Source organism: Archocentrus centrarchus, unplaced genomic scaffold (genome assembly GCF_007364275.1).
Source record: "Archocentrus centrarchus isolate MPI-CPG fArcCen1 unplaced genomic scaffold, fArcCen1 scaffold_48_ctg1, whole genome shotgun sequence".
NCBI classification, from domain to species: domain Eukaryota; kingdom Metazoa; phylum Chordata; class Actinopteri; order Cichliformes; family Cichlidae; genus Archocentrus; species Archocentrus centrarchus.
The window spans coordinates 791,634-804,949 of record NW_022060272.1 but is presented as its reverse complement, the minus strand read 5'-3'; the positions used below and the strand labels follow the sequence as shown (position 1 = coordinate 804,949).

At 41.2% G+C, this 13,316-nt stretch overlaps 1 protein-coding gene across 1 annotated transcript; it reads left to right on the top strand.

The window, feature by feature from the left end:
- The first annotated feature begins 2,833 nt into the window (after positions 1–2,833).
- Positions 2,834–13,113, top strand: LOC115777274 (SH2 domain-containing protein 7-like). Its single transcript, XM_030725113.1, has 6 exons — positions 2,834–3,028; positions 3,811–3,900; positions 3,980–4,145; positions 10,845–11,081; positions 12,213–12,872; positions 12,964–13,113. The coding sequence occupies exons 1-6, from the start codon at positions 2,877–2,879 to the stop codon at positions 13,006–13,008; spliced, it is 1,350 nt and encodes a 449-aa protein (XP_030580973.1). The 5' UTR covers positions 2,834–2,876; the 3' UTR covers positions 13,009–13,113.
- Positions 13,114–13,316: the final 203 nt, after the last annotated feature.

The window sequence follows — 13,316 nt, the reverse complement described above, 5'->3', positions numbered from 1 at the left end:
GTTCTAAGTCAAGTTATTTATGCAATCACTTAAAGCCATTTATGCTGACAGAAGCTGAAGCTGACAGAGGCTCTGCTCGATAGCATCCCCAGATGTGTTACAAAGACCAAGCTCACAGCTAGTTCTTGTGGTCCCACCTGCCCACTGCCAAGAGAGTGGTGCACACTGCACTGTGGGTGCACCATCAGCAAGAGCACAGCCTCCAGGTCAGGTTCCATGCCAGTCAGCTTGGAGCAAAGGTCCACCAGAGGCCCCCAGAGGGATCCAAGAAGCTTCAGTCTTTCTAGCTGTGGGACTGAGTGGAGAGAAGCTCCAGCAGCAGGGACACGCTGCTTCATCTGTTGCCACCCAAGAGGCGCTACCTAGGTTCTGTTCAGGTTGCCAGCCCCAGAAGGTTTTGCACTTTCCTAGCATAGACTGCCAAGAACGAACCCCCTACAAAAAAACAAAACAAAACAAAAAAAACCCTCCTACTTTGGGTGTGTTAGATGCTCATGCTCAGGTGAACATATCAGGTGCTCCTACTCTATATCCTTGTTGTGCCCCAATAAAGATGCCTCCAACTAACCCTAAGTCAACCCCCTGTGACCACGCACTTTGCAATAGTGGAAAAGAAAAACTACCTTTTAACAGGAAGAAATTTCCAGCAGAATCAGGCTCAGGGAGGGGCAACCGTCTGCTGCAATGCAGAGTGGTCTACAAACAGAGTGAAAAGAAGTGAATGAAACAGAAACACTCAGTGCATTATGGGAAGCCCCGAGCCATCTAGGCCTATTGCAGCAACTCAGGGAAGGTTCAGGGTCGCCTGATCCAGCCCTAACTATAAGCTTGATCATAAAGGAAAGTTTTGAGCCTAATCTTAAAAATAGAGAGGGTGTCTGTCTCCTGAATCCAAACTGGGAGCTGGTTCCACAAAAGTGGGGCCTGAAAGCTGAAGGCTCTGCCTCCCATTCTACTCTGAAGTATCCTAGGAACCACAAGTAAGCCAGCAGTCTGAGAGCGAAGTACTATCAGGTCTTTAAAATAAGGTGGGGCCTGATTAGTCAAAGCCTTGCATGTACAAAGAAGAAATTTTAATTCTAGAGCAGCCATTCCCAAAATCAAGAGTGCTGTGGCCCACTTAAATACAAGCATGGGCCCCATGTTAGCTCTCCACTCTTGGAGGGAGCCTAGCCTGATGCACCAGGGCTCTCAGATTGGGAGAATGTTATTTTGCAAGGTGGTGTCCCAGTGTGAGCAGCACATCAGTCACTTGGAGCTGCTAGCTGGGCCAGAATGTCTTAACCAGGAAAGACAGATTTGGGTGGTTTCCTGTCCTTGTGAGTCCCTGTTTTTCTTTCCTCTCACCCCCGTGCGCTTTTGGACTTTGTTGCACCCTGAATTTTTTGACCTTCATTAAAGTTAGTTTTTAAAAATTCCTTTAACCTGCATTTGGACTCCTCTTTCTGAGAAACTTTGTTTCTTGAACTGACCTTTTTGATGCGAGGCGACAGTATCTGTTAAATGTTACTGTACTATCTTATTTACCAACAGAGGGGTAGACAGTTAAACACGATGAGCATTGTTTCAAATTCAAAGGCAATAAAGAACTCAAACTAACAAACTTGGTTAATCTGACAAACCATATTCTCATAGTTATACAGTTCTAGCATACATAAATTTCCTGACCTGAGGTGTAAGCATTATGGGCCACTTTGTTTCACCTGACACATTGCAGGTGAGTCTTTTCCAGACAGCTGTTTGAGAATGACACCACAGAGATGAGCCTGAAGCTGACACTCTAATTCCCTCCATTCTTCCTTACTCACGATAAAAAAAAATAACTAGGGAATGTTTTTTCATGGTTTTGGATTATTTCCATTTCCTTTTTTATTTTGTAATCCCTGTTCTCGTTGCACTGTTATCAGCTTTACTTCCTGTCTTTGTTAGTCTTCCTTCCTTCTGTCTGCTCTGGTTTGATTAGTATCACCTGTGCTTATTCACCTCCCTCTAAATTGTCTCTGAATTCATACTCAGGCTTTCCAATATTTCTTGTAGTCTTATAGATGTTAGATTCAACTCATTGTCATTGTGCGCACAAGGCACACAACAAAATGATGGTTCCAGATCCCTCATCCAGAGACGAGCATCTGTGGTCATGCAGCCAGAGACTGGCACTACTGTTAGGCAATGTGGTTTAAGTGTCTTGCCCAAGGACACAACTCAATGCAGGGACAGGGGCTCGAACCAGCAACCCTCCAGCTGCAAGGTGAATGCCTACCCACTGCACCACTGCCACTAGATCATAGACTTCCTCTACGATCTTTTGTAGTGATTCTCTTCTTTTCCTCCCTTTGCTCACCAGGGATTGCAAAATAAATGTAGACGAGGCCACTGGCAAAATTCCATTTTTATTAATGTTGACCATAGCACATACACAAAGTAGCTATTTGGCTTTAATAGTTTATATGCAGTACACGTACATTTTGATAAGTAATGACATTAGCTGTAGAATGAGGACTGGGTAAGGATGGCTGTGTTTGGAAACATGTGAAATGTTTTTTTTTCTAAAGCTGTGTGTGTTTTTGTATAGATCTGTTAAAGCAAAGAGCAAAAAAATAAAAGATATTTACTTTGTGACCAAGCTGTTAAAGTTCAATCTGGAACAAGGAACACAGATAGTAAAATGAAACGGGTTGTGCAGTGAGAGGTAGAAGAGTTGATGGCAGATGAACTAGATAAGCTGGAACAATACGACTATTCAGGACAGAGAAACATCCACCAGAAATAGTCAAATGAGGGACCTCTTCTTCCTTTGGAGATATAAACGTCAGCAGAGCAGAGAGTATGCACGCTGTCCTGCCTCTGCTCTGTTAGCTGCTGACTTACGGGCGCAGATGGAGAAGAAGTCGAGTGTTGAGCTGAATATGGAGCCACAGGAAGGAGGCCTGAAGGAGCTGGTGCTCAGGTGGTTCACTGAGACACAGACTCCACTCATCCAGCACAACGGAAACTTCCCTGACTGGTTTCAAGGCCTCGCCACAAGAAAGTAAGCAACGTAGAAAAGAACAATGTGAGAAGATAGTTTTCATTAGGATGCTTAAGAATTTCTACTTCTTTGGGGTTTTCGTACTTCTACTGAATTATATTTGAATATTAACATCTACAGGCTACTGTAAATATCTCCCATCATTATTATGGTTTTACCATGTTTGTTTATGGCTAGCTACTGAGGAAATGCAGTGTTTGAATATAATTTTCATTCCATGCTACCTGATACCTTTTATCAGAGCTGCTGAACTGGTGGGAAAAAAATACAGGTGAACATTATATTATATTTATATCAGTATGTTTTATTTAGGGATTCAATTAGAGTCTTTTTTACATTTACTTTTCTTGTTGCTGGTAACGATTGGAAAAAAAATGGGATGTGATCAGTTTAGATAGTAACGCACCAGCGGTGCAGTCAGTAAAACCGTTTTTCCTCTTACACATACATATGTTTTGCAAAAAGCAGCTTTTACCTCACTGACTTCTTCAAAGTGGAAATTTAGCTATTTTCATGTTAAGTCATGGGAATAGAGGTTGTGCCCAGCAAATAAAGAGCAGACAAAATTCTGCTCCATATGAATGAATAAGACAACAATTTATAAGATAAAACATTATCTTCGTTCCCGTCATACTATACAGATCAAACGTGCAATAAAATCACATCACTACAGTGAGACAATATTTGCAGTGGCCACAGTCGTGAGAGTGAATGGAATAGGTTTCATGACATGGAAGTGATCTATTAAAATCTAATTGGATCTGTTTTGCTCTCTGCCACAGGGACGCAGAGGATCTACTGAGAGATAAAACTATGGGCAGTTTTCTCATTCGCCTCAGTGATAAAGCCATTGGCTACATCCTGTCCTACAAGTGAGGCAAATCATATCCATTGAACCTTGTAAAACTGTTTCTGTATTCTTTATCATTCATTTTTCTGTCTTCTCCCAAGGGGTAATGACAGGTGCCGCCATTTTGTTATCACCCAAAATCAAGATGGATATTTTGTCATATCAGGAGACTGCCAGACGTACAACAGTCTCACTGAGCTGATAGAGCACTACAAGGTCAGCCCCATCCAGCCCTTTGGAGAATATCTGACCTCCAGCTGTAAAGAGGTGAGGTTGTCAGGGTTTACAAACTTAGTCAAAGTCAAGTCAAAGTCTCTTTATTGTCAATATTGTCAATGTGCAGAACATACAGAGGAATGAAATTGTGTTACTCTCAGACCTGATGTGGATCGGTGTAAACATAAGTCTCAATCTGAATTTTTACAGTATAAATAAAAGTGCAAAAAATGTAGATGGCACCGATGGGCTTCTCAGCTGCTCTCACGATTTGCTGGACAGATGCTGTGCTGGCTCCATGCCACACTGTGATGCAGCTGGTCAGGATGGTCTTGATCATGCTTCTGTAGAATGAGGTAGTGTTGTAGTACTCGAGATCGGTCTTGGTCTCGAGACCGGTCTCGAGACCGCTTTTTGATGGTCTCGGTCTTGTCATGGACTCGACCACATTTGGTCTCGGTCTTGTCATGGACTCGGACCTTGCGGACTCGGGATTTTATTTCAAGACCAGTCAAGACCACAGCTGTGGAAATATCACTAAATTGCCAGAATACTGTCCAATTTATTTGTTAACATCTTTGCTTTTATTGGATGCAAAACGTACTGATTCAAATCCAACAAAGATTGCGCTCCTCTGCCTCTCAAAGGAGCGCACCTCACAGACTCCGCCCCGGCTAGGTCGCTGCTATTATCGCTGCTTACGCCTGTATCATTTCACCGCAGTTTGCAATCTACCACAGAGCACGGACAGTTTCATTCACAGTGTGTACGTTTGATCTCACTATGGTCACGCGTGTGCTGCATAAATCGAAATAACCGCATGAACACGAAGAGAAGTAAGAGGGAAAATGAAGATCAAAGGAAAATTTCAGGCTTCCGATTCAACAAAAAAATCCCAGCATGAAAGGTAAATACCAACCTTCATGTATTTTGATACACAAACTAAAAATTTAATGCAAGTTTTAGGGCTGCAACGATTCTTGGAATAACGCAATTCGATTATTAAAAATCCTCGACACAAATTTGTTGCTTTGATGTTTGGTTTCAGCTCTGCAGCTCAGGTGTCTCCGTGTAAGCGGAGCATTTCCAAAAAAACAAAAACGAGCCTTTAACACGAGTGGATCCCTGAGATGTTTTTTCACGCCCCCACTTCTCTGTGCTGTGAGTGCGCATGTTTGAATGTGCGCGCGTGTTGTGCAGAGGATGTCAGCTGTTATTTTTTTCTTTACGTCAGCTGTAGCCACCAGAACAGATCTATAACCACAGTGTACTGGGGAAAGGGGGGCTGCCATTAGCACTAGCAATCGTTCGGTGCCCCCTCCACCACCTTCAGTACAGAGGGGCTCCTTCAAAATGTTTTTATCAACCACCTGATCAGCAACATGAAGAACAGAGAACTTTGTAGCTGCTCCATCCACCCTGTTTGTTTCACACAGAGAAACATCTGCAGTACGGAAGTTAAAATATGCTGATGAGTTGTTAAAATGAAAAATTATTTCTTATCCAATTACTTGATTAATTGACGGAGTAATCAATTAAATACTTGATTACTAAAATAATTGATAGTTGCAGCCCTACTTGTATTCAGAAAGCCATAGTCAAACATTAGTTTTCAGCACCAGTAGAGCTATGAGAGGCCTTCAAGAATAAAATACTACAGTTCCCAGCAAGATGATGTCACTTCCTATTGTTGCATTAAAAACGTGATAGTTTATGCTCACAACATGGTGGCTGATATTCAAATGTAGGAAATGCTATTAGCAGCTGAGGAATCTGGATTATGTTTTTGTTGTGTATTTTTTTATGTGATTTCTGCAAACACAGTGGAAGGAAACGGCACTCTGGGACACATTAAATACTTGATGTATAAATAACTTTTCTGGATTATATGCAAAAATTATCATTCTATCAATCTAATAAGGCCTGATTTAGAGTTCTGCATTGATCCTTTGTGTATAACTGAAAATCCTCTCTGAAGCAAACCTGACATGCACCTCGAGAAATGTAACTACACGTCCAAAAAAACTGATTACTGCTTTCTGGTTATGTCTTAGGCCCCATCACTCAATTAACAAGTGGGAGCGGCATTTAGTGGTTAGTATTAGCTTACTAATTAGCATTAGCATTAGTGCTGGGGTGAGAAATATTTCTTGCTAGAACCCGGAAGTTACCATGGCCACCACCAATGGTAACAGCAGAGAAGTAAGTAAGTTGTTTCTCCGCCATTAGTACATTGAGCTAGTGGTGGGCAGATTGATCCTGATATCAATAATATGGATGACAATGTTGGTATTGGTATTGATCAATTTCAGTGTAATGAGATCGATACTTTGGCTTCAGTTTCTCTCCTGTATGCAGTGCTGAGGTTTCATCAAAGATGCGAGCTGACTGTCTAAGTGTCGCTCCTGTCACAGCACAGAGCACTTTGCTCCTCCCCTCCCCACAGTGTTTTGTTATACTGTCATGTGATGCATAACATATTTTATTTGGGAAAAAAAAGGATTTTGCTATGAAACATTTAAATCAAATTTAAATTTAAATTTAGAGAAAATTAGTGAATGAAGGAACATTTTTTTTTTTTTTTTTTAAATTAAAAAAAAAAAAAAATTTAAAAATTAAAAAAAAAAAAAAAAAAAAAAAGAAGGAACATTTTTTATTAAATTTTTTTATTATACTTTATGAAAAATCTACCTGGAAAAAAGTTTGCATTTGTTCTTGAGTGATTTTGTACACTTAATTTATGAAAAAAAAATCCAGACATCAATGTATGGGGAAAATTGTTTTGTTCTATTGTTTCAGAACAATAACTTTTATTTTGATAAAGTATTTTCTACTTACATATAAACTTTGCCCAATTCTATCCTGGGTTTTAACTAATTAATGATCCAAAGGAAAAAAATCTCAAACCAGTTAAACTTCATGGAAATTCTTCATAATTATTAAAAAGTATTGGTATCAGTATCGGTGATAATGGCCCTGTGTTTACTTGGCATAGGATCGATACCAAATTATGAAGTGTTGCACACAACTACACTGAGCAGCATACACCAGGAGTGATTGACAGTGCTAAGACCCTCCTCCTGGCTCTGACTGGTTGTTTTTGACTGGGAGCGGTTCAGGGAGGAGGTGGAGGAGCTCCATTTTTTTCGCAGATTATCGGTCTCATACTGTCTGACATGGTGACAGTTTTAACAAATATGTAAAAACCAGATTTTTTATAAAAGTTACATCCTGCAGCTTTAATCTGTATAAGATTAAAGGCTTTAGTTCTTACTGTTGATGAGTGTTTGCCATTTTTTCAGTTTTACACATTTAGCTATGTGGTTTTGAAAAAGCACCCATTTTTACAAAGGTTGTTGGTTTAAAAACAACACAACTTTATGCATAGTTTATGAAAGGCAGAGAAAAGTTAAGACTATTGTGATGAACTATGAATAATTGTTTTACATTCTGTGATAAATGATGGAAGTCACCCAGGAGTATTAAATAAAGATGGTTATATTTATTTGAGCTGTGAGTGTTTAATATCAGGGTGATTTTATGGGAATGCGGATCTTTCAGATCAATTTGAGAAGTGATTTTGATCATGTTTCACATTTTATTGTGTCATGTAGTGTCAGGCACTGGTCTTGGTCTTGTCTCGGTCTCGCCCCCCCTCGGTCTTGGTCTTGACTGGTCTCGGACCCTAAAAGTCTTGGTCTTGTCTCGGTCTCGATACCCTCTGGTCTTGGTCTTGTCTCGGTCTCGGGTTAGGTGGTCTTGACTACAACACTAGAATGAGGCTCTGGCTGTTCGAAGCTTGCAGAGAAAGTAGAGGCGCTGGTGAGCATTCTTGACCAGAGAAGTGGTCTTGAGAGTCCAGGATAGGTTCTGTGTGACATGCACACCCAGAAACCTGGTGCTGCTCACCCTCTCCACAGCAACACTGTTGATGGTCAGAGGGGAATGCTAGGGGCACACTCTCCTGAAGTCCACAACAATCTCCTTTGACTTCTCCACATTCAGAGGAAGATTGTCGTGGCTGCACCATAAGGCCAGGCAGCTCACCTTGCTCCTGAAGTTTGTCTCATCATTGTTGTTGATGAGACCCACCACGGTCGTGTCATCCGTAAACCTGATGAAGACATTAGAGCTGTGCAATATTGTGCAGTCATGAGTCAACAGTGTGAAGAGGAAGTAGTCTTGAGATGTTATAGTCGAAGGAGTTCACGAGGATGTGGGTGAGTGCAACTGGATGGTAGTCATTGAAACAGGTGGGTGACGACTTCTTTGGAACAGGGATGATGGTGGTGGTTTTGAGGCATGTTGGGACAACAGCCTGGATCAGTGAGCTGTTGAAGATGTCTGTGAAGACATCAGCGAGGTCCCCTGCACAGTCTCTCTGCACACAGCCTGGTATGTTGTCAGGACCGGGAGCCTTGTGGACGGGACAGGAGGGGGATTGGAACTTCTGAGCAGGCATGTTGTTGTGTACCTCACACTGAGCAAAAAACTGTCTCAGCTCATTCAACAGGGAGGTGTTGTAGGTCTGCAGTGGGGGCTTGTAGTCCATCATTGTCTGTATCCCCTGCCTCAGGGTCTGTGAGTCTCTGCTCTTGTTGAAGTGAAGTACTGCTTCTTAGCCTTCCTGATGCTGCGGGACAGGTTGACCCCAGCTGCCTTGAAGGCAGCATTTCAAGTGTTCAGGAGCATGTAAACCTGCCCTGTCAGGCATGGCTTCTGGTTGGCCCTAACAGTGATGGTCTTGAGGTCTGTCATATCATCAATGCACTTGGTGATGTAGGCAATGACGGTGTCAGTGTACTCCTGAAGGTCAGTGGCATTATTCAAAGTACCAGTCTGTTTGAACACATCCCAGTCTGCAGTGTTAAAACAATCTTGGAGTCTCCGAGGGCCCTTCGGCCAAGTTGTTTGGTGGTCCAAGGTGGGCGAGGGCTTTGTAAGCTCCTTTCTGGGTGGTGTATGTCTCTGTAAAGACAAATACACAACAGTCTTCTGGGTAGTCCATAGAAGCCATAGGTCATTCAGTTTATTGTCTAAAGAGCGTACACTGGTTAGTACGATGGTGGGGATGGCTGGCTTGTGTAGGCTAGCTACTAGTTTGACTTGGATACCACCGCGCTTACCCTGGAGCAGACCGTGGTCTTGTAGCTCTTCTCTTTGCTCAGGGTTTAACTGAAATCAAAAACTGCCAGTGTCGAGCAGAAATTTGTGGGTGTAAGTGTGCCTCCTAGCAAGTAGCTGTGACGGAGACTTAAAAAGTATTAGAAAAGAAAAGAACAGAACATAAACAATACAATAAACTCAAATCTAAACTTAATACACAGGAACAAGACAAACAAAACAAACTTGAATATATTAACTAAGAATTCAAAGCAGAAAACAAGGCTCAAAACTGTGGACCATGACAGAAATAATACAGTATTACTGCCCAGATGATCACCTGACCTTTCCCAGAACACAACATTCACATGGTTGACATTTTACTTTTGTAAAATATTTTAACAGTAATTCCTATGATATTAGTTTTATGTCCTTTTAAGAATTAACAGTCAGATGAACACTGGCTCAAAGGGACGTGCCTTTAAAGACTTGTTTCAGTCAAAGGCTTGAACTGGGAGGCTGCACCGAGACCCAGTATAAGAAATAAAAATTTAAATTGAAAATTTTGCAAGATTTTTCTAATAACAAAAAAGCACGCACCCCAAAATATAGAGCTGGAAATTCACGGGGACTTTATTGAATTATTTTTGTTTGAATTTTAATTCCTCATTGACCTCACGCAGACCAGTCAGGAACAACAAAAAGATCAGATACTGCCCTGGCGCTGTCCAATGCCCGGGTCTGATATAAACTATGAGGTGGTCATTATGTCACAGCAGTGTGTGTATTGGGATTTGTTTTACCATGTTAACACAATTCAGATTATATAAGTGATAAAATGTAAAGAATATTAGCATTGTAAGCATGTTAGCATGCCAATGTTTAAATGTTATACAGTCAAAAACAGCCAGCATGGACAAACTCACTGATACTGACACAGAACAGAAGGAGGACGCAGACAGTATAAATACACAAAAGATAATGAGAGGAGAGTGGAAGCAGCTGGGGGAACAGAGGAGCTGAAGCACACTAACGAGACAAGGGGAAGCAAAAGCGCTAAAAGCACACAATGCAAAATCCTGCCAAAGTGAAACAGGAAGTGACAGTTAACAGACCGACATGTGAACTTGGCATAGACAAGAGTGAGGGAACAAGAAGGGGAAAAACTAAAACCAGACCGGGGCCATGACAGATACATAAACTAAGTAAATGCTGTTAAAAAATGACACCCAGACATACTTCCTTTTTAAAAATTCTGAAAACATACAACCCTGTCTTTCATAAATCAACAAAAATGTCTGTAACATATTCTTCTTCTTTTTTTATTCTTTTATTTAAAAGTGTTTTATATACAATCATAACAGCATTATTTATTATGTTTGCCAAATAAACTAATGACTTGATTTTAAAACAAATAACATTAAGTAAGTTTATTGATTTTCCAAATCTGGAACTCTTCGGGAGGGATGAACACAATCTTCCAAAAGATATTCCCTCATTTGGTGTTTTCATGATGGTTTTGGAGAGGTGTTCAGGTTTCCTGACTGCTTTGATTTCATTTCATGTCCACATCTCTCTGGTTTTCCTTGTTGAAGCCACATGTGAAAGAAACCACTAGGAGACAATAACGCTGCTGGTAATTTTCAGGCAGACACAAATGATCTGTATGATGTGGTGAACTACAACACCACAAAGAAGTCGGCAGTGAGCGTGCAGGCGCTGCGGACTCTGTGGGACCAGAAAGGTCATCATCACAGCCATACGAGTGCTAACCAAAGGATTCAGCAGCAACATTACCCTCCTGCAGTGCAACCACCCACACTGCCATCTAAATCCAGGAAGCTGACAGGGACCGTGTCTGTGGACGCAATGTCTCTGTCCGAGGTAAGATGGACATTTGAACTGACCTCTTTGAAGTGCCAAGAAGCTTGGCACCAACAGACCTATGTGTTTTATATAATTACAGAATTATGGCTTTATGGAATTATGGGGAATTATGGCTTTATATTTTAGTTTTTAATATAATAGCTTAAGTGGCATCATGCAACACTAAAAGCAAAATACAGAAGTACTTAAAAGTTTGTGAAGCCTCCATAATTTAGCATAAATATGACTTAAAATATGAGCCAGACAAGGAAACCGAAAAAGACACAGTGTTACACTTCTGTGAGGAAACTGTATTAACCTCTCAGTATTATGGTGTTATCTTCAGCAGTAATTGCAACAAAGCATTTGAGGTCTCAGCCCTGCACCTCCACTCGGAGGTATTTCAGCCCATTCTGAGTACAGACAGATTTAACTCTGCTGGTGGGTTTCCTCAAATTAACTGCCTGCTTTATTGTCTGTCTCTTACATGTCTGTTGGATTAAGATCACAACTTTAACTTTGCTGCTTTTTTGTTTGTTTGTTTTTATGTATACCTTGTATACCTGATGGCAAAGGCCTCTTTCAGCATCCCCGTCAAACCGACTTTGAGATCTAAAGTTAAATTTTGACCAAACAATTATATCAGAAAGTTCTGCCTTTAAAAATCTGGGATAATGCTGATCTACTCAGTGTTGAGAATAAAATCTTAGACATACTTAAATAGACTCAGTATTTATCACATTACCCAGTCCACATCAATATAGATATCAATATAATTTTTGAGATTTGATGTGTTTTCAAAGTGTTGCTTTGTTTACTTATTTATTTGAGCAGTGTAGCTCTTTAAGTGGACAGAAATCGAAGTGTAGCATAGCTCCAGTATGCCGTACTGCCATCTGCCACAACCCCCAACCAGTCGTTCTTCTTTCCCCAAAGGGCTCAATGTGATTGTTGGGCTTTTCCCTCAAATACTGCAGGGTCTTTACCTTGCAAATAAAAAGCACCTTGAGGCAGCTATTGTCATGAGCTGGTGCTAAATAAAATAAAATAAAATAAAATAAAATGGAACTGAGTTGAATTAAAAAGTACTAATGGATTGTGTCATGGGACTGTTTTGTTACACTGTCATTGTTTTGCAATGTTTTCAAGGGTCCACCTCCAGTACCAAAAGGGGGGATTCCTCTAGGCTTCTCCCTGAGTGGCTCCTTGTCTGATACAGCTTCACATCCAAATAAATCCCAGATGGACTCATACAGACCAGAGGGACACATGGCAAACACAAATTTGGCGCTAATGTCTAATAAAGACTCATTTAATACCACTGACACAATATATCCTGGTGATCTTTTTCCTGGCATCACAACCTCTCAGCTGACGCAGGTAGAGAGCAGGAGCAAATCCCTACCAGAACTGGACAACAGCAGCTCGGAGGAGGAGTACTCCAGCCAGCTTAGCAGCTCATCTCTCACATCATCTACTCCAGTAAAGAGAGTTACCTGCCAAACTTACTCCCTCCATGTACACCGTGAAAGTTTGAGGCTGAGCAGCAGCAAGCCAGAGGAGCACAGTGATGATCTGGAAATCTTGAGATCCAACCCGCTGTACCAGACTTCTGCGGGACCTGAAAGGAGTTCTCCTCAGCAAGGAGACGGCATGTACGCTGCGGTCCCTCAGGCAACACCTCCTGCCAAGCTGCCTGATAACACCTATGAGCAGCTCCCTGGTGAGGCTACCACTGTTCAAGGCAACACTTACGAGACACTGGAGGACATAAAGACCAAGAAGTCCAAGTCCACCTGGAGTAAAAGTGTAAGTCTGAAAGGAGAACCTGTATTCCAGATATCGTTGTAAGCAGCAATATATGAATGTAATGACTTTTTAAAAAATTTTCTGTTTGCAGAATATGAAATGGAAGAAATTCCTACCTGATCATAAGAAGAAATAAGTGCAGCATCACTTGTGGATCATCTCAGTGAAATGTTCTGGGCCTCCTCCCTTTCTTAATATAAATAAGATAAACCCCTCATCTTATATGCAGATGACTCTGTGCTATGAATGACATACAGATACAGATAAAGACAAGATAGGAGGTTAAAAAAAAAAGTCCTGCCTTACACACGGGCAACACTAAGAAAGGCTTTGTTCAGACTGCAGCAAAATCAGAAATGTTGTAAAATCAAATAATAAGAATCAGTTTGGCCTGAGGTTGGGTCCTTGGATATACCAGAAACAGACTGTGCTGGAAGTCTGAAC